Below are 21,853 nucleotides of genomic sequence, written 5' to 3'. Positions count from 1 at the left end.
TCCCTAGTGCCCCATAATGGGTGAGCTCCCCTTACTTGTCGCAGCTTCTGCCAACCTAGCAGTTCGCAAGCAAGTAAAAACAAGTGGAAAAAGCCTTTGGTGGGAAGGTAACAGCGGTCCCGTGCGTTTAGTCATGCCGGCCACATGACCATCTCTGGCTTCTTCGGCTTTGAAACGGAGATGAGCACCGCCCCCTAGAGTCGGGAACGACTTTACATATGTGGGAGGGGGAACATTTACCTTTTTGCCTTCTTAAGAGGAGACCTAAGCTTAAAGTTCACGGAGTTATGTGCACTCAGAATGTGTGGTTAATACAGTTCTGCTCTTCCCTTTGTAGGATATAGGTATTTAACATAAGCCTGGTTGATGCACACATGAAATGGCAATCAAATCACCGACAGACCGTCTGATTTCTAATTGCCAAGCGACTCATAATTAAAAAAATAAGATAATAAGAAATCAAGACTGGCCCAAAAAACAATAAACTTGAGATCAGGCTTCAGAATTGAAGAAAGTATGTTTGCTTTCCACGAAGAAATCTAACTCAGGATGACATTTCAGAACGGATGGCCAGCGAATCAAATTTAAACTCCACCCCCGTCGTCTCCAAATCAAAGCAACGCACGTTCCCATCCGCCCAATCCTGAATCAGACAATCCTGTCCCGTCGCTCATTGTGAAAACTACAATTCCCAGAATGCAGCTGGTTCCCGGTAGAGGGAAAGTCTCATTGGATGATGCCTTATGGATAGACAGATGAAGGAAATAGGCTTAGCGTGGAGTTAATTTTTCGTTGTGAATCAAAAGTGTCCGGAAGAATAAAAGAAAGGCTGGTTGAGAAATTGCTATGAACGGGAAGTGAGTAACAGACGTTTGGTCTGAAATTCATGATTCTTAAACTACTTAAGGGTTTTGACTGTTGCGTATTTTTTTTTGTCACAACATTATATATAAGCACATACAATGAAAGGAAACAATAGGACAGGAACGGTAGGCACTTTTGTGCACTTATGCACGCCCCATATAGTCCTCTTAGGAATGGGGTGAGGTCAATGGTAGACAGTTTTTGGTTAAAGCTTTTGGGAGTTTGAGTTTGAGTTCCTAAAAGTTATCTGTAAAGCACATTTTGTTTTATCTTTTTTTCTGGACTATACACTGATTGTATTTGTGCAATGTTACTTAAGAAGTTGTAAGTAGAATAGATGCCTTTATATGACCTTATATGACAGGAGGAATTGCAGGCTTCTGAAATTCTTACACAAGGAGGCTCCTTTCACTATCTGGAATTGGCAATGCATAATTCTTCCCTTTCCGTGCTATTAATCAGCACCCGTTAAAACTGGTTTACACCTTTTTCCATTTTCTGAATAAAGGATGAATACACAGTGAGTTATGCGCTTGTTTCAATGCTAGGCTACTATAACATGCTTACTTAGGGCTCTTTTGAAAAGTAGTACAGAATAAAACTATCCTGTTTTACTGGTAGGATGAGAGCAGTGTCAGTTCTGCCAATTAAATTCTCTGGTCCAGCATTTAACGTCATTTTTTTCTTATGCTTTCACAGCAGTTTGGACAAAAAACAACAACGATGACTAATCCTGAGAAGAGAGTAGAGAAAAATATTTGTGGAGATCATTGTGATCAACAGCAAAACTATGGAGATGGACATGGGGAAGATCTCTGGGATGCATTTGAGCTTCTGGAAATTGATGGGAATGATGAAAGATCCAATGAACAGGTTACAGGAAATGAGAACTGGTGTTCGGTATGTAAAGTGGCTTTCAGCCATTCATGTCAAAAGCAAATTAGGCCAATTTTAATTTGTTTCATGTTGTGAATCTCAGTGGTTCACAGGGATCATATTTTACATTGAAGAAGGGCCTGAAAGTCTTGTAACAATGACTTTGTTTAAAGGCATACCTATAGATATGTAAAGTAGGTACTTACACATTGTGACCTTTTTTCCTTCCCAGTTTGTAGGCAGCAACAAAGGTTTTGTTTACTTCCCTTTTCCTTTAACTTACATATTTTGAAATAGCTCATTATTGTTCTTTAGCTAAAAGATATCAATATGAAGAAAATGGGAAATTACCATAATACATTACCATTTCATACAAAACACATTCAAACAAGAATCAAAACAGATTTGCTGTAAAATGTCTGGGCCAGTGGAATTTTTTTTAAACTGGTGCCAAAAAGTTGTCATGTTGACATCAGTTTTGTACCAGTGGCCTAAAGATCTTTTAATAATAATAATAATAACTGGGGAACCACTTGAACACCATCAGCATTGACTATATCACCGTAGGTCAATTGCAAAAGGCAGTTTTATTTGGAACAGTTTACATCCTGCGATGATATCTTTAAGACTCTCAGGCAAAGAACACTCCAAAGATGGATAAAAAAAAATCTAGTCTAAACATCTGGCTGACTGTGTGAGCATCATCATCATAATAAGCAGGTCCTTGGCAAGAACTAAATTGATGGATAAAAATGCCAAATCCAATCTAAATATCTGGCTGACTATCAAGCCAACCATATTATTAAAAATGTTGCTACAAAAATACTTCTATAGAAGATATTTCCTGGATTTCCACAAAGCTCTTTTATGTGTTTAGAAAGGCAAGCAGTGTGCCAAAATGCCATTTACACATAACATCTGCTATTGACTGAAAGCACTAAGCAAATAATACTGTATTTGCATCATTTTTAGAGGCAGAAGAAATAACTCATAACTATTCTGCCACTTTTTAGTGGTTATCTGGGAAAAATACAGCACACGGTTATGTTTTCCTTTCTATTTGTGTAAAATAGCTACAATTTGTAATACTTTCTGTGTGTGAGAGGTAGAAAAAGAAAGGATAAATAGCTACTGTGTACACTTGTATTAGATGAACATATGCAAGATTTAGGAAGTTTAAGCAATGGAACATATTCACATACATCCAAACGTGTATGTACCCCTAATTTTGATAAGATAAAATCTTTGCAAATGGCTTCTTTTCTTCCCTCATACGTGTCTGTTTATTTTTCTTTATATTAAGAGGAATGTTCTAAGGAAACAACGGCACTGGGAGAAGATTGTTTCTGCAAAGAAGGATAAAAGAAAATGTGAAAGAGAACGACGTAAAGCGAAGCACGCTGAGCAAAAAGGTACAAGAGACACAGTATAATTTCTGTCTCTGTCTTCGATGGAAAATAATTTGCTTTCTGTACTTGGAAGCTTCAAGGAACTTTACTTAGGCTTTCTGTGAGATCCATAATGGTGGTCGGGTTTTCTGAAAGAGGTTTCCCTACTATAGCTAGTATTTTATATTGTTCACATGGAAGGAAGTATAGGGCAGGCTGGGCAACATTTTTTTTGAGAGAGAGATTTTGCTTTATAGGCACTTTCAAAGAAGTTATTGCTACCCTGCAAAATCATGGCTTATGCCTCACCTGTATGCTTAACGTCGTTCAGTAGTCAGCCACTGGATGATTGTTTTTTTCTTCTCTTTTCTCTATTTCAGGCACTGCTCCTCAACTTAGTAAGCGAGATCTAAAAGCCATTGCAAAAGATCGTCTTCTAGAGGCCAAGGCAACAGGTCCTCGGCTGTGTATTGATATGAGCTTGACCGGTCACATGACTAAGAAGGTAGCTTTATATTATTTGCTCTTTTTAAAAAACGTGGAATTTGATTTTCAGGACTGGTGAGTGTGCCTCTGCTCTTGAGTACTTATTTTGCAATACTTTGAAAAAGAGGTTGCATTCTGTAGTATTATTTGCTATATTGACTGAAGAATTGTACTCCATAAAAATTAGAAATTTGGACGTGACCATTTGATTTTTCCTCATGAAAACAATAGAAAGCTTCCTGCACATTTAAGTCTGGATTGGAATGTAAGTTGTTAGTTCTATAAGTTAGTTCTGAAAGTGCAGGAAACATCACCTCTGCAGCATCCATGGGGAAAGGAAAAGGTTGGATGAAGGAGTCATATTCTGTGAGAGATTTTATACCTTGCTTGTAGTTATATGACTAAGTCCTCTTGAACTGAAGAAACATTGGGATTGGCAGGATTTTAAGCATATTTTCTAAGATTTACCTCTTGAATTAGTTATACTGGAAGTGGAATGGAGAGGGCTTTAGGGCCACTGAAAGGCAATAGATGGAAGGAGTGCTTTTTATTAGTATTAGCATCCTTCAGTCTCAAAAGACTATGGTGTCATGCTCTGGAAACAGCATCTAGTGTGGCTAAAAAGGCCAGTTCAAGAGTGGCAATCCTTTCCGCAGATACATTATGTCCCCTGCCCAGATTTCGCTGGTTCCGGGACTGCCTCTTTGCCTCAGCCTGCCGAACAAATGTTTCTTTGAATTGGAGAAGGCCATGCTGCGTCTTTATTAAATTTGATGACCATGTTGCAAGATCAAAATGTGTATTACAATCACATATGGCAGAGCATGTGATCCAGTGTTTTGAGATGCTCATAAGCAGGGTTGTTTTTTTTTGTTTGTTTTTTGTTCCTTTGAGTTTGTTTTGACTCCTGGTGACTGCCTTGACAAATGTCTGCAGTTTTCTTGGCAAGGTATCAGAAATGCTTTGTCCTTGCCTGCTTCTTAGAGCTGAGAGAAAGTAACTGGCCCAAGATCACACACCTCGTTTTGTGCCCAAGGTGGGGCTAGAACTTACAGTCTCCTGGTTTGTTGCTTGGCACCTTAAACAGTACACCAAATTGGCTCTCTAAACAGCTATTGCTCAGGAGGAAGTTTAGAGCAGTTACATCAGCCTGAAATAAAACTGCAGTTCTTGGATTCATATGCTTCGTGGTGACCCTCCGTAGCTCTTGTTTGCCCTCAAGTTATTAAATACGTTAATATAAATTGGTGTGTGGAAACTTAACAATTAAAGATGTAAAAGAGATGAGCTACATTTCCAAATTCTCATATAGAATTTGATACTTTATGGAGAACTCACAGAGTTCTTGGCAGAGAATTACTGTACCTTATTAGAAAGAAGTGTGTAATTTTGCTGTTAAATAATGAGTTCCAGACATACGTTCCCAATATGAACATCTAGACCAAAAAAAAACCCCAAACCCACTGAGGCGTTTCCTTCTTCTTCAAAGGAAATAAGTCGGCTTGCTGCACAGATTAGGCGGCTTTATGGGTCTAACAAGAAAGCTCAGAAGCCCTTTTGGCTCCATCTCACAGGAATTGTGAAAAACAGTCCTATTTATGAGGCATGCTTGAGAATGAATGATGGATTTGCCAATTATCTGGTAAGTATATCTCCCGTCTTTCCCTCTGCATTAGCTTTCTCCAAGTGATGACACTGAAGGAAAATAGTTCTTCCTCAAGTTGTTCTTATCAATAGAAGGCAAAAGGCATAGAATTGGTAGCTTTGCTTTCCTTTCCCATAATATTCTCTGTATAGTTAACTTGGTACCTTCCAGAGTTTATTTTATTTTATTTTATTTATTTTATTTTATTTGATTTTTATACCGCCCTTCTCCCGAAGGACTCAGGGCGGTGTACAGGCAAGATAAAACCAGCAATACAAATATACAAGTTAAAATATCATTTAAAAAACTTATTTAAAATTAGCCTGAAATTAAATTACCATAAACTAAAAACCCCGTTTAAAAATTAATAAAATTTCCCATTAAAAATCCAATTTAGGCCAGCCCCGCGCGAATAAAGAGATGTGTCTTTAGTTCGCGACGGAATGTCCGAAGGTCAGGTATTTGACGTAGACCTGGGGGAAGCTCGTTCCAGAGTGTGGGAGCCCCCACAGAGAAGGCCCTTCCCCTGGGGGCCGCCAGCCGACATTGTTTGGCGGACGGCACCCTGAGAAGTCCCTCTCTATGGGAGCGTACGGGTCGGTGGGAGGCATGTGGTAACAGCAGGCGGTCCCGTAAGTACCCAGGTCCTAAGCCATGGAGCGCTTTAAAGGTCGTAACCAACACCTTAAAGTGCACTCGGAAGGCCACAGGCAGCCAGTGCAGTCTGCGCAGGAGCGGTGTTACATGGGAGCTACGAGTAGCTCCCTCTATCACCCGCGCAGCTGCATTCTGGACTAACTGGAGCCTCCGAGTGCACTTCAAGAGCCCCATGTAGAGAGCATTACAGTAATCCAAGCGAGAGGTAGCAGGCGCATGAGTGACTGTGCATAAGGCATCTCGATCAAGGAAGGCGCAACTGCGAACCAGGCGAACCTGGTGGAAGGCCCTCCTGAGCCGGCCGTCAGATGATCTTCAAACGACAGCCGATCATCCAGGAGGACACCTAAGTTGCGCACCCTATCCTTTGGGGCCAATAATTCGCCTCCAACAGCCAGCTGCGGCTGCAGCTGACTGAATCGGGATGCCGGCATCCACAGCCACTCCGTCTTGGAGGGATTAAGCTTGGGCCTGTTTCTCCCCATCCAGGCCCGTACGGCTTCCAAACACCGGGACAGCACTTCAACAACTTCATTGGGGTGGCCCGGGGTGGAAAAGTACAGCTGGGTATCATCAGCGTACTGCTGGTATCTCACCCCGAAACCACTGATGATCTCACCCAGCGGCTTCATGTAGATGTTGAACAGCAGGGGCGAGAGAATCGACCCCTGAGGGACCCCACAAGTGAGGCCCCTCGCGGTCGACCTCTGCCCCCCTGTCAACACCGTCTGCGACCGGTCGGAGAGATAGGAGGAGAACCACCGATATACGGTGCCTCCCACTCCCAATCCCCCCAACCGGTGCAGCAGGATACCATGGTCGATGGTATCGAACGCCGCTGAGAGGTCTAATAGGACCAGGGCAGAGGAATAACCCCTGTCCCTAGCCCTCCAGAGATCATCTACCAATGCGACCAAAGCTGTCTCCGTGCTGTATCCGGGTCGGAAGCCGGACTGGAACGGGTCTAGATAGACGTCTTCATCCAGGTATTGGGGTAGCTGTCGCGCCACGGCACTCTCTACAACCTTCGCAACAAAGCGAAGGTTGGAGACTGGACGATAATTACCTAAAATAGCTGGGTCCTATTTGCCGTCCCAACATGATTAGGCACAGAATAGTTGCTTTTAAGAAGTCCTGTAGTTTAATATCTTCAATAGTGTTGTGAAATACTATTAGGTTTAAATTGGGCTAAAATGCTGTTTTGATTCAAAATGTGTTTTTCAGTAGAATAGTAATGGATAGTCAGAGTGGCATGTTTTTCCAAAATTGCACTCTCATTCCTGCACAAGTGGCCTCTCTAAAAGGATTTTTTAAAATCCCATTTATGTATGTTGCATTCTTTTTCAGATGGATGTTACTGCAGAAAGTTATCTTGACCTATTTCCTTTGGACATGATTGTATATCTCACACCAGATTCCGATAATGGTATATTGCAGCTTTGGGGTTGTTTAAAATGTGGTGTTCTTATTTTAAAACGAGTAATAATTGGATTTGGGGTTTCTTAATGTATGTTTCAAATCAACTTAAACTTGTTTCCACTTATTTTACATCTTCCGCACGAACTGTCAGCTAATGCCATATATTCTAGCATCCAGTTGGGACAAGTAGCCTTATATGCCAAACTAAGCAACAGTTATACTTGTGAACGCAGTAAGAATAGCAGTAAGTAGGGTAACTATAGTTCAGCCCATCTGAATCCAGGCTTGTGCTTGCTGATGCACTTCCTCTTTCTCTAAATACTGTGGCTAGGAACCGAAAATGAATCTGTCTTGATTGGTGGGGTGAGGATTCGGAATTAAAGGTTTTTGCAGCACTGCTGAAATAATGCAACACTGGACTCTTACTAAGACTTAAAAATTAACATTAGATAACATAAAAGGAACTGTAAAATAAGATAAAAAGTACTATAAAATGAATTTTAAGTAAAATCTAAATCTAATTATTCAGTCCATACAGTAAATGAACCATTTAGTTATAAATTATATTTTAAAATCTAATAATCTAAATTGTTACTAAGTTGAAATTCATTTATACATTTCCAAAGATCAATGGAGCCAGTATGATCATATTGCTCATATAGATCAGAAGTCAGCTGTTTGTACAGCTTCTGTGTAAAACTTTGTTTACAGTAAGGCTATCATTATCTAATAGAAGGGAAATAATATAAGATTCTTCAGACTGATCTCGGGCATTTAACAATAAAGGAAAATGGAATCTTCTTGTTAACGTGAATGCATGGATGGATTTATTGCCTGCAAGGGCAAGTCTGATTAACTATAGGAACTTTTATTACCTCTCCCATATAAAAATGCTAAAGGCCAACTATTGACCTGGCTCTGAAGAAAAGCCCTTGTTGAAATGGGGAAGATGGTGAGTCAGCATAATTAGCTGACATCCATCTACGGTGGTTAAACTGTAATGGGATCAATTTGAATGAGGCCTCTCTCATTCTAGTATTCACTGTGTAAGAGCCTTCGTTTGATAACTCCCAGCCACCATAAATTTGAGGAAATTCGGAAATTGAGAAATGTTCTAAAAATCACTAGAATCCAAAACAACTGGAATTTATTGGCTAAAAGTAATAGGATCAACAAAGCTATTTCCTCATCTGGCCACTTTTAGCCTTAGAATTGCATTGAATGCAAAGTTTAGAGCTTGAAGCATAGACTTAGTTTGTACTATTTCTTCAAAAATCAGCCTATACCGGTAATTTGGATAAGAATGGAATGGAGATCTATAAGCAACTGAGCCAAGCATTGGTCAGTGAATAGTTCTAGAGCTGTAAAATGAGTTTTCTTCTGTGAAAAAATAAATAAATAGAAGAGTTGAAGAATCTTTGTGAGGCTAGAAGAATACAGATTTAATACCTGTATCCCATGATCCTGAGTCTTGAAGGACTACACCTGGATATTTAAAACTCCTCACTTGCTACTGTCTGTTACCCAGTGAAACTTCCTAAATGATTTAGGAAAGATCATTTTAGATAGTTTTTGACTTAAAAGCATAAGCCAAACTTTTGCAAAAGCAAAAGTCATGATGGTCATTAAATGAACACGGTGATGGTTAAGAGAACCCAATATACCCAGTAGGCATTTTTGCTGGAAATGGGAAGTGAACACTAGTTTCCAGCAAAAAAAATTGCAAAAATTGCAATATTGCACGATTGTGATCATGTGACCATGGGACACTGCAAACGTTGCCAGTTGCCAAGTGCCCAAAATTTGATCATGTGATTGTGGAGGGTAGGAGGCTGTCAAAACCAGGTTGTAAGTAACTCAAGGTCCATTGTAATTTCTAACAGTCACTAAACAACTGGTTTTAAGTAGAGAGCTTGCTTGTACTTTAGTCTTCTGGAAATATATCCCAAGGTGATTTTTCTTGCCGTAATGCACAAAAATATTAAGTAAGCATCTGAGGCCATTTGAAACTCTTGAAAGGATCATCTCCATTAAAAAAGAGTGGGGAATTCATGTCTTTTACTCTAGACCAGAGGTCGCCAACCTTTTGGACCTCAGGGACCACAAAATTCATAATTTTAAATCCCATGGACCACTAATATGAATTTTTAAAAAAAGCTAAATAGTATTTAGTACAGTATTAAAAAATGCAAATAATTTTTCTGTGGACCACCAAAATTTTCTCGTGGACCACCAGTGGTCTGGAGACCACTGGTTGGTAACTGCTCTAGAGGGCTGAAAGTTAGAATCTGAAAATTTCTTTGTCTATGAATTCATGAATATATTGAACAAGGAGGGAGCTAAGTTTATAGACCTTGTGAGTAACACCAAGTTCCTAATTCTAGAATATTTATGAAACTCTTTGATTAGGAAGAATAACTGAATCTAAAATACCAAGCCTTTCCTATTGTGGAAATCTAAAAATTGAATTAAATGTTGATATAAAATCACTAAGCAGAAGCTGCAGACCTTCTACTACGGAAGGGCCATAATAGCTCAGGCTGTTAGAAGCCTGTTATTAGAACACAGCAGCCTGCAATTACTGCAGGTTCAAGCCCGGCCCAAGGTTGACTCAGCCTTCCATCCTTTATAAGGTAGGTAAAATGAGGACCCAGATTGTTGGGGGGGCAATAAGTTGACTTTGTAAAAATATACAAATAGAATGAGACTATTGCCTTATACACTGTAAGCCGCCCTGAGTCTTCGGAGAAGGGCGGGATATAAATGTAAATAAAATAAAATAAATAAAACAAACAAATAAATAAATAAATAAATAAATACTGCAAGGGTTCCCCAATCCTTGCGCAACGGCCCACTACCTGAAACTGGGTGGCGGCAAGCACGTGCGCGCAAAGCTCCACTCGTACGGGACCCTTGCCTTCACAAGCAGAATGCTCTTGAGCAAAGGGTGCTTGTGTTCACATGCAAAGCTCTACTCATGTGAGAGGAGAGGGCTTGCGCGCAAAGCTCCATTCACGCGAATGGAGCTTCGCATGCGGGCAGTTTCTGTTCATACGAGTGGAGCTTTGCATGTGAGCACAAGCACCCTCCGTTCACGCCTTAAGCTCCATTGCTTGAGTGGAGGGTATGCACGCCCACCTTCCCACCAATGGAGCTGTGCATGCCTGCATACACTTGCCACTCACGTGCCTCCCCCTGCCAGGCCAGGCAGCCAAAGTGGAAAAGTTGGGAACTGCTTTTATAGTGTATTTTTAAAAAAGATCATAAAATAATATGGACTACCATGGAATATATAGTAACCTTTAGAGCAAAAATAGAGCTAATCACTACCAATAATTAGAAGGGTATATCTCAAAATAGAAAAAAATCTATAATATTAAGCAGATGGTAGTTTAGTTTGATGCCCTTTAAGCCAGAAATACTCTTACTGGAGATATGAGAAAATGATAGTGTAAATGGTATCTATAAATAACATTGTTCCCTTCATTTCCAGTACTCAAGTACCAGCACTTAATGTTTTATTTAGCCAAAATAACATCACCAGCTAAACACAAGCTTGCTGAGAGCACCAGCAAGCTTTGGAAAACAGTAAAGTTTGCAGACAGATAAAACATAATTAAGAATAATTTTTTAATGAGGAAGGAAAATTCTTCAAAAGAGTCCAGTGAGTAAGCTCATTGGAGCTGGGAAGGAGGGGAAAAAAAACCCTTCACAAAGCAGGCAAGGAGAAATTAGCGTCAGATAGAAACCATAATTATTACACTTCTTCTGTATTATATATTGTGTAGATTTTGTTAGGCAGAATTTTAAAAAAATTGAATGAGCACACCCAGACATTTTGTTTTGAACCAAGGCAGTGACTAACACTTTTGGCAGCACTTCTATTTCAGTCTTTCTGATTTTAGTCCTTTTTTAAAGACCGCTACACAATTTGGAGAATTAAGGTAGAATAAGTAGAATAACATATTGTTCGATGATCCTGTTTTCACTGCATGCTTAACTGGCCCAGGGAGAGAGTTAACGTAGCAACACAGAGAAGAATCAATTACCCTGCCCCTCTCCCCTAGAGTTAAATTTGCCTCAGAACAGACCCAACTAATTCCACCAAGTCAGCTGTATTATAGGACATCCCATTTTGACCAGTATTGAGTTTCAAATCCTGGCGCTACTGGTTCGCTATCCACCCTTGATTTTGACCCATTTTGTGTAAGTATTCAAGGAAAAGAGAAATTGAGATAAAGAGTGGTTAGAAGCCTCTCCATTACAAAATTCCCTACTAAATTTAGCGTACAGTATAGAACATTTGGCTCATCTGGGCTACATTGAGTGAAGAGGAATTGTCCTGGGACACATATAAAATATATACAATATAGCTAATGTACAGTATATAAATCCCATAATAATATTAAAAGGTTATAAACTTGGGGGGCTGAATGATCAGCTATCCAAAGCTGCTTGGGCTGCTGGTTGGACATGCCTACTCTAGAACAAAGCTCCCACATTCTGATTGGATGAAAAAGGAAATGGAAAAAGGGTTAGTAGTGTCGTGGAACCTTGTAGGAATAGTAATAGGGCTTCTATAGGAGATGACCAGGCTGAGCCTGAGGGAGGGGTCAAACGCATCATTAGTCAGGAGTCCCTTCACAGCCACAAGACATTTTAGGCCAGTCCACCTTGGATTCCTTTCTATTTTTAATTCCTAGTTTCCTTTGACCGTTGGTAGTTCAGATTCTTGTAGAGAACTTGAGCTTACAATAAATCTTTATACACACTAGGGGCAGGGAGATAGCTATTCTGAGGCAGATTCCCAGACAGGTACGTGAAAAAAGAAAGAAATATTATTTTTTGTCAAGCAAATTGTACCAGAAGGGAGTGGGCTTCAGATGGCTGATGCCAGAGGGATTGATGATTTTCCGGGAGGGCATTACGAAAAAAATCAGTACAATTGCGGAGGCTACGGCCTATGTGGAGGAACACAAAGCCCTCCTGGAATCAGATGACCCAGGAATTGAAGAAGGGGAGGTTATAGATCATGGGGCTGAGCGGCTGCCGCTGTTATGCCCTGGAGTTGGGTCAGGCTGAACCCAGAGTTCTGAGATCCAAAACTAGGAAGTGATAAAGATATTTGGGATTGTGTTGGTTTTCCTTATTCTCTTTTGTACGATATTCTGTTTATTCTTGACCCTTCTTTATTACGTATTTAAAATTTGTAAACTTAGCTACTTCGTGTCACCTGCTTGCCATATGGCTGTTGTATGTGTTAAAAAATTTGAGTAAAATTCTTATTTTAGATAAGAAAAATGAAAATTTACCATACCTGATATGTATTTGTATAAACCTTTTTTTGACTAATAAAACTTTTTGAATAAAAATAAATCTTTATACACACTTGAACTGCCTGGATCTCCCAAAGTCTCTGGTGCTTGACAGATGCAATATATGGCATTTCTTGGAGAAAGTGGGCAGAGATTCTAAATTCCCCAAATTGTGATATATATTTTTGAGCTAGTTAGTAGGACTGTGTGCTGCCAAAGCCACCAGTGACAGAACAGTTAGTATCTAATTGAGTTAAACATGTTATGAGAAGAGATTAATGAAGTTTTTACCCAAACTCTCAACATGCATTTTTTTTAAAAAAAATCAATCTATTGTTCTACACTTCTTGGCATATGATTAAGTAGTTAAAAACATAAACAAAACTTGAAACACATCACACCCAGGTAGCAAACATAGTCCCTGCAATAATCCCCTAAAATTAGGTTCACCTAGCTTCTTGGCCCAGTGTCCCAGAAGAAAGCTAAGCTTTCACTGGCCATTGGGATTCAGGCCGCCTGAATTTTGGGATACGGAGGGGTAAATTGTTCCATAGGCAGATGCAGCAACAGAAGTTAAGTCTCCTAGATACCAATAAATGTTATTGTTTAAATTGCATGAATTCAAAACATGCCTACCGGTCAGATCTCATGGAATTGGTAGAAATAAGTAAAGATAGGCAGTCCTGCAAGTAGTCCAGTCTTGTACTATAAAGGTCTTGTAGGTGACCACAGCACCTTGAACTGCATCCAGAAACATACCGAGACCAATGCAACTCCAAGTAGTGGTGTTAAATGAGCCTACCAAAGAGATGATGTTACGTGAGTTTAGTGCACCTACCTGCATTCTGAACCAGCTGCAATTTTTAAATGACTTTCAAAAGTAGCTCCATGTAGAGGGACAGGGTATGTTTTGAATGCTCCCCATTCATAATAATAGTGTTATACCTTTACTGCCAGTTTTGATGTTCTCTGTATTTCTTTGCCTTTATTACTGGCTCTTGCTAGAGGTGTTCTGGATAGGCAAAACATAACAAGATTATGAAGAACGTACTGAGGATGATACAATGCAGTCTGTCTGTATTACTAGATGTTTATTTGTGTTCTTCTCATTTTAGTTCTCGAGGAAGTTGATCCACAAAAAGTACATATTTTGGGAGGGCTGGTGGATGAAAGCATTCAAAAAGTAAGTATATTGAACATATTATATTCTTACAGAAATAGCTGGGTAGTATTTTAGTGGTGAACTGCAGGAACTTATCTCTTCATAAATATAATTTTCCGGTGAGCGATTAGCTAACATAATTAAAATAGAGCTTCTGGACTTGGAGGATAGGCATCATGAGCTTTTTAAAGAATCTAATAGCCAGATGTAATTCTTTTTAAAAAAAGCTGCCATAAAGAATCATTTCCTCCCTTCCTCCTTTTAGTATATATAATTTGTTTTTGTAGAAACTGACTTTCCAAATTGCCCAAGAAAGACATCTGCCGACAGCACGATTGCCTATTCAAGAGTACATGGTAAAAAACACCAATGCAAAAAATTACCACTCGACCACCTTAGCAATCAACCAAGGTAAGTAATGCACACGCCCGTTGATAGAATTCACTGCCATCTATTTGCTGGCATAGTATTACCACCAGCTTTCCTATACAATTTATAGCTGGAATTATCATAGCTGTTGCAAATTAACTCCCGATAACTTGCATGGATGGTATTGGTCCATTTTTTTTTTTTTAAATTACCTCTTTCTGACAATGGTTGCACAGTTGATTTGTGCACACTGGTGTTTTGGACTCAGTTGTCTACAGAATTGATCTTCACTTTTGATCTTCACTTTTGTTTATTGTACTTTTTAGGGCACAAAATGTCATATCAAAGATGAACTGTTCAAGAAATTGCTGCTCCTTAGGTAGACGTAGTCCTAACGTAGGGGAGCTGTCCTATGAGATATGGGCAAATAGGCACTAAACAATAGAGGTCTACCTTGAGCAAAGTAGGAAAGCCTTGAATGTAAGGAGTCATGCTGTATTAAAGATCACAAATCTTGCATACTCCTTATTAACATGTTTAAATTATTGTTAGAAAATAAGAGTCTAAAAATACAGAGGATGGGCATTGTTTTATAGAAGCTCTGTTATGCCATGATTGGATTTGATGCTCCTTGTAATTTTCATGACATTTTTGGTAACTATCCAATGCATTTCTTTTAGTGTTCGATGCCTTATCAACTTTCTGTGATACAAAGAGTTGGGAAGAAGCACTTAAAGCTGCAGTTTCTCCTGGAAAGGGATACATCTTCAAAGACACACAATGACAAAAGGGTTCAAAGACACACAATGACAAATATGAGAAAACAAGATTTGGTCTGTCTTTGGTAACCTACAACAGTCTCCTTTACCCAATTGCATTCCAGATATTTTGGATTACAACGATTAAAATTTCCAGTTGTAAATTATGGGAGATTGACTCCAGCATTACTATATATAGACATGTGGGGAGAGTAAATGATTACTTAATTGATCTTCATTTCTGCTTACTATACTTCTTGGGGAAAAGATTGGGTCTTTCACTGCTTATTCTTGGTAAATCTATTAGAAGGATTAAAGTATTGTTTGTTTTACGTTACAATTACTGCAGTTATTACTGGGGATTTTTGCTGAAAACAATGAGTCGTTCATAATGAAATGAATCGGTAGCTTTTCTTGCACCCATAGGCAAAGGAGCTGAGGTTATGTCAATTTAATTTTTTTTAACATAAATGCTTTATTGCTCTAATTTCAGATTAAATCTCCTTGCCACCATTATTTACCCTTCCAAGCATAGCGGAGTCGACTAATTATGTTATTAGGAGTGTTCTAAAATTCAGGATATTTGATATTATCAAATGCTCTGCAGTGCTAGCCTGCATAGGCACTCAGAAGCAAGGCCACTATGGTAGAGCTTACTTCCTGCTAATTAACTAGGTCTTTATTAATTAGGTATAATAAAGAGATGCATCACTTCCATTTTTGGTAAGTACAAAAATTCAGCAATTGGGTGAAAATACTGTTCAAAAGTTGTCTTCTATTATAAAGGGGAGCATCCCTTTAAAATAGAAAGTAAAAGCAACTGGGTGAAGAAAAACTGCTACCACCTATAATGGGCTGTGAAAACAATCCTGGGGAAACAGGAGGCAGGACCATTATGTAAGCATCAGCTCTTCTTCCTGTTTCCCAAGGTTATTCTCACAGCCCATTATACCACTGCGCTGCCTGTGATGCTTCACTGCCTGTGACCCTTGGCGTGTCAGACAGTTTGGGTTGAAAGAGTCAGTGGCCTAAAATTGCCAAGTGAACCTCCATGGCTTAGGTAAACAAGAATCAGGGTCTATTTTGTCCAGCATCTTATCAGTTACACATCACTGGATCTTTTTTTTTAAATGTATCTTTGAAACATACTCCAGGTGCATTTATTTAAAACACAAAAAGAAGAGTCCCACACAAAAGACAGATACCTATGGTACGGTTTTTTTAACCTTGATCAACATTTCCACAACTTGGCACATGCTAACATTGTAAGATAATATGTTCAGCAGATCTGTCCAGTTTGACCTACAGCATTCTCTTCGAGCTATTCTTAAGTAGTATTTATCCACAGCAGTTAATATTGAAAAGACCTTCAGAAAAGATAAATCTCGTGTCTTCTTCACTTAAGGGGAAAGGGATGGGAGAGTAAAGTTGGATGTGAATTAGCATACTGTCTATGACTTTTATGAGAAATGACTTATTCCCTTGACTTCATTCAAGCTTCGAGTATTAATATCCATTGACAAATGAAACCAAACAATTGCCTCAGTTTTCCTTCAAGCCATTCTTTTACACATCCCCTGCTTTTATTAGAATCTCCCAGGGTTACATTTATGAGGCCAACTCAGAGGGTCACAAAAATATGCAAGTTTTCAAAATAGCTAATTCTCTTTATAATGAATTTAACAATAGTTGTACTGTTAGTGCAATGAAAGGAGAAGCAGGAAAAGACAGCTTAGCAAATCCATCTCATGTGCAGGATGAAGCTTTGAACTGCTGTATAAGGCAGAAAAGGGAAGCAGTGAGGGCCGTATATTGACACACACATAGTTTTAAGTTTAGGCTGGAGTAATCCTTCTCATGAGTTTGCCTACATGCCTCCAAAAACTGTTGATAGCTACATAAAACATCCCTCAGGTTGGTTTTAAGGTCTATGTGCCCACTACTGCAATAGCCACAGTCTGTGAACTGTAGGCATACTTCCGTCAACTGGAGAAGGTTTTGGAAGGTCTTTTGAACTATGATTGGTGTCTCAGGAGAAGGCCCTTGTGCTTTGATAATCATCTGGCAATTATCTAAAAATCTCTGTGATTCCACATACAAGGCATTCTCGTTTTCTGAAAAAAGGGCAGCGCATTGGTCCTCTGGATGTTTTCTTCGGTTTCCTGAAGACCGCCGTAAAATTTCCTTCAGCTCTACTACATCCCCTAACAAATGGCAGAAGTCAAATGGTGAGACAGACCATTTTTCTTTCATATAGCTCAGTTCTTTGATAGGCAATTCTGGGATGTAACTGTAATTTTGAGAATCTCTGGGGCCCCTATTCACATAAGTATGTTCTTGGCGGTGCCTGGCGGGATTAAAATCTGAAGGCAGTGGGTTTCTTGTTGAAGGTGGAGTTGTTAAGGGTCCTTCAGAAATGCTACTTGCGAAGGGTTTGATGCTATCTAATTCCGCTTCGTTTTCTACCCCATGGAAACAGCTTGCATAAGACAACTGGCAGCTGCACCTCTCCAGTTTATGTCTGGGTGTAAATGTTTCCTCAGAATTCACTAAACCTGGTAGACCCGTGTCACTGAATGCCACTGCACCTCCAGTTGCATTGTCAGAAGATAGAAAGGATAGCTCTGAAGTACAGTTTTTCTCACTGGGTCTGGCAGCCTTCGGCAAAATGTCAAATGAAGGGTAACTCTGTCCAGCTGAATTATCACTTTTGCTCTGTTCTATGTTCTCCTCTGAGGAAGTCGTTCGTGAATGGGATCTCTTATTTTTATAATCTGTAATGAGAGCATTTCCTGTGAGGTTTTTCCCCTCTGTTTTAAAGTCACCAGCAATGTCTGTAGATTGGCACAGATTCTGAGACATACTCATGGCTGATAAGTGGGCTGGGACTTGATTTATGACACCATCTTTTAAAGATAAATTATTAACGCCCAGGCCATTTTGGCTAGTAATTCCTTGGCACTTATTATCTGCATGTTGACAGATTTTTGAATTTTCTGCTGCTGAACTGAAATTTGGCCAGCAAATTTGGCCTGATGTATTACTGCAGTTGAAAAATAGTTCAGTTACATTTGAAATCCCCAGATGTTTTTCATCTCCCGATTTCTGCGTAGCACCCTTATTTGACAATTGGCTGATACCTTCTTCAAGCTTTAAGTCTCCAAGGGCCTGGCTGGATTCATACAAGATGGAGTCACTTTTGACTCTCTTGCAGGGATCTAACACAACCTGTTCCTGTTTCTCAGCTTTCTCTGCAGGGAGAGAATCCAGGTCCAAGACTGGGGTAAAAGACAAAGGTTTGTCTTGGATGCTGTTCTGAAACCCTGAAGGTTTGGTGGTAGTGTGTATTATTTCCTCAATCAATACATAACTGATTCCTGTTGGAGGCGTAGCTTTGATTGTACTCGTTTTTTTGTCAAGTGCTTGCTTTATGGAACCCTTTGCTTTTACTTCACAATGTCCCTGAACCAGTCTAGCTATTTCTGTAAGCTTTTCCGTTTTTTCTTCACAAGTGGGATCAAGACCTTCCGGGTGAAAATTAATTTCTGATGTACTTAAATGTGGACTCTGATGGGGGGGCATATAAAAAGAGTTTAAAGAGCAATCATTTGAGTCTGAGCTTCCTTTACTTGCCTGCACAGAGGCCAGGCTCAAGACTGAATTGGGTACTGATGAATTCTGCCCCATTTCTGTTGAGTCAGATGAAGAGGTTGAATTTTGGACCACCTGGGATTTCTGTGTGGCTTGAAGAAGATTGGGAATTTGCTTGGGTTCTTTCAATAAAGTGTCACCTGCGGGGTTTGAAGCTCCTGAAATGATAGCATTTCTACTGCAACAAACATTGGTTTCCAGGGCATGTGGTGAAGCTTCGGGGAAACTAACTTGGGAAGTATAATTTGTCTCAAGGAAGGACCTTCTTTTCCTCAAATTATTGGCACACGTTGGGTCTTTTTCTGGCCTGGATTTCACCCTTCTGCTTTGCCTTGACAGGATGTTTTCATCCAAACTGCCACAAGATGGTAACTCTGAGGAACGATGTAGGGGTAGAATTTCAGAACCTAAAAAATAAAGAAGAGGCCATCAATATGGAAAATTACTTTTCTGTCCTATTTCAAAAGTCGTTTGTGAAAAGATTTATGTTGCTGATGATACGTGTGAGCTGTCTAAAGATGCATTCAATTCCTTTCTTTCTACAAGCTAATAAACTATGGAAATGTTAGGCATTATCTAATGTCCTGCCTCCCTCAATCTGTCACTGAAAAGTAGTTATTGTAACCAGCTCAAAAGCGTCACCACTGCAAACAGAGTTGAAGACCTACTTACCCATCATACTCTTCCATCCACTTTTGTAATCTTTTTATAGCACAAAGGGATGAAAAGTTGAGAGAGACTAGAGAAATCCTGTTTCCACAGGGTAGTAGGTAGTAGTAGTACATTTCTCGTTTTTTTTTACTACATTAAAACATTCTCACACAATCATTCCACCACCTATAGTTACATGAACACAAATAAATTTATTTCCCTATATTGATTCTTTTAGCAACTAAAAGAAAAAAACATCAGAGGAAATGTAATAATATGAAACCCTGAACTGGAATTTTCTTTGCAATAGGTCTTGTGGAATAGCCATTAACTCTCAGCCTTAGGCACCCATGCCTAAATGGAAACAAAATACTGGGCAGATATGAGGAGTAATATTTTGAATATGAAAGGAAAAGCTAATAACAGCTAGATTTCAATAAGCGACTCAATCAGCTTTAATTATTTTAAGGGCCTCATATTGCTACTATAGCCATCACTCCTCCTTCCTCTTACCAGGTGTGAGAATGTGAGACCCCATGAGTAATGGTGTGAAATATGGAAGAGACCAACAAGGATTGCCAAGGTAGCAGTCAAAATAACACTCCTATTTAAAAGACCTTGGAAGGTTCATACCACAATGGAGATATTCCAGGGATTATCTTTTAACTCACCTGCTTGTGGCTCTGTTGGGGCCATCCTTTTGTTTCCATCACAGATGTTATCATCTGAATTAATCTTTTCAAAGCCAGGGGGAGATCTCAAGACAAAGACAGGAGCCCGGCCCTCGCTGATTTTCTCATGGTCTTCAGGCTCCTGCAAAGAGCAGCTTTCAGGACTGTCACTCTGGGTATTCTTCCCTCCACTGCTGGCTGGAGAGAGGTTGGCACAGAGGCTGTAGTAGTCCATGACGTTGCTTTGGGCCAACTTGGACTCTAGAATGCTCACACCGTTTTCTTTTCTGGATTCCTCTTCTGGCTGTGGAAGACCCGGACTGGATACCAGAGGCGGCAGGAGGAAAGAAAAAAAAATTTCTTGTGATGTTCCGCTTTCCTCATCTCCATCCGCACCGAAAAGCATCTTGTCATTATTGGCCAATTTCTGAAGAGCAGAGTTAGAAAACTGAAAAATATCCAGCCTGCTTGCTGAGCACGCTTCTAAATCATCTTCTTCCAAGGCATCCAGAGAGTCACTTGAGCCACTGGACTTCGGCCCCCTGCTTTCTGTGTTGGCTGAATCAGAGGCTTCTGAAAGGCTGTCGCTGATGCTGTACCCATTGCAAAAACTCATTTCTTTGGCCTCCAAGGCCTTCCTTTCTTGCTCCAGCTCTTGCTGCTCTCCTTCCTCCTCAATTGGGGGACTAGTACTGCTGTACTTAGGTGAATGTGTGTCTGAGAAACGGTCCAAGGAGGAATCTGGCTCAGAAGATTCTTCAGAGTCACTGCAGGTTCTAGATTCGTATCCTGCAAAACACATACAGACAATTTCCTTGGAGTTGCACCTTCCTTCCAAGCAAACTTAGAACACAGTTGAAATAAAACCTCCCTGAAAAGATCCTTAAGATGACTGTACAGCTAAGTATGAAAAAGGATTCCTCTGTACATATCTGGAATACTGATCTCAGCAGCACCCAAAGGATAACAGCAACTGTCTTAAGTGATGTTTTTGAACGTCCGTCTCGGTATGTGGAGACTATGGGGATCTAGATGGGGAAAAGTAGGCTCAGGTTTAACTATAGGAAGCCTGGTAATTTTGATTGCATGTGGAATTATGAGAACTGTGCCTTGAATATTAACTCTGGTGTTGGTTCGTGCACCTGAAATTAGATGAGTTCACATTCAAATGCGACAGAAACATCTCCCACATCCTTTCGGTCTCTCTCAATGACCGTCTCAAATGGTGCTTCTAAGAACCCTTTTGCTTTTTTGCCCCCACATAAATAAAGTGGGCAATAAAGCTGTATAGAGAAGAATACATAACACGCTGAGACATTAGTGTGCTAAATATATGCACGTATTTCTAGCAACAGGTGTACTACTGAGCTTGGAACATTCCTCTCGCTCCTTTACTTATTTATGAAAAACTTGCTTTTTACCTTCCTCAGCAGAAATCCGGTGCATTTGAGGTTTTCTCTCCTTCCAGATGAATATGGAGCTGCTTGAATCTACAAACATTCTATAGTAACCATTGATGAGACAAGCCAGATCTTTGGCACTGTTGGATTCCAGCAGCACAGTGAGCACCTTGTATAGAAGATGGGAAACATGATGAGCTGAAATGTTCCTGACAGAGTAATGCATCGAAATTGATATGAAATATATTTACCTTTATATCTTGGAGGTAGATCTTCACCATGCTTACTTTGTCAGATTCTTTAGTGAGCTCCAGTCTGCTTATGTTAGCAAATTCCGCCAGCAAGGTTACGATGTTGAGTTTGCTATTAACCACTTGACTGATTCCATATTTGGCTCCCACCAGCAAGGCAATGCATGTCTCTCTGTCCTGTAGCTTCATGGGGGGAAAGCAGCTTATGACCAAACTTAGAAAGGAACAAACTCATGCCCATGTATTCAGTGGCTACAATATCTATACCAGTGGTGAAATTCAATTTTTTT

General features: G+C 39.8%; 2 protein-coding genes across 2 annotated transcripts in view; one reads left to right on the top strand and one right to left on the bottom strand.

Annotated features, from left to right (window-relative positions):
• Window positions 1-699: 699 nt before the first annotated feature.
• On the top strand, window positions 700-15,106 carry TRMT10B (tRNA methyltransferase 10B). Its single transcript, XM_058169995.1, has 9 exons — window positions 700-857; window positions 1,564-1,764; window positions 3,044-3,152; window positions 3,509-3,633; window positions 5,104-5,256; window positions 7,264-7,342; window positions 13,766-13,833; window positions 14,100-14,223; window positions 14,862-15,106. The coding sequence occupies exons 2-9, from the start codon at window positions 1,588-1,590 to the stop codon at window positions 14,963-14,965; spliced, it is 939 nt and encodes a 312-aa protein (XP_058025978.1). The 5' UTR covers window positions 700-857; window positions 1,564-1,587; the 3' UTR covers window positions 14,966-15,106.
• A 644-nt stretch (window positions 15,107-15,750) lies between these two features.
• FRMPD1 (FERM and PDZ domain containing 1) overlaps window positions 15,751-21,853 on the bottom strand; it is a 52,169-nt gene continuing 46,066 nt past the window's right edge. Inside the window, exons 13-16 of the mRNA XM_058169994.1 lie at window positions 21,564-21,746; window positions 21,334-21,481; window positions 19,913-20,701; window positions 15,751-18,997 (exon numbers count right to left, since the gene is read on the bottom strand). Coding sequence (XP_058025977.1) covers window positions 16,686-18,997; window positions 19,913-20,701; window positions 21,334-21,481; window positions 21,564-21,746 — 3,432 coding nt within the window. The 3' untranslated portion in view covers window positions 15,751-16,685. The remainder of the gene's footprint in view (window positions 18,998-19,912; window positions 20,702-21,333; window positions 21,482-21,563; window positions 21,747-21,853) is intronic.

This window comes from Ahaetulla prasina, chromosome 2 (assembly GCF_028640845.1).
Source record: "Ahaetulla prasina isolate Xishuangbanna chromosome 2, ASM2864084v1, whole genome shotgun sequence".
NCBI lineage: Eukaryota > Metazoa > Chordata > Lepidosauria > Squamata > Colubridae > Ahaetulla > Ahaetulla prasina.
Note: the sequence above shows the minus strand (reverse complement) of the source record. Positions and strands in the feature narration are given on the sequence as shown.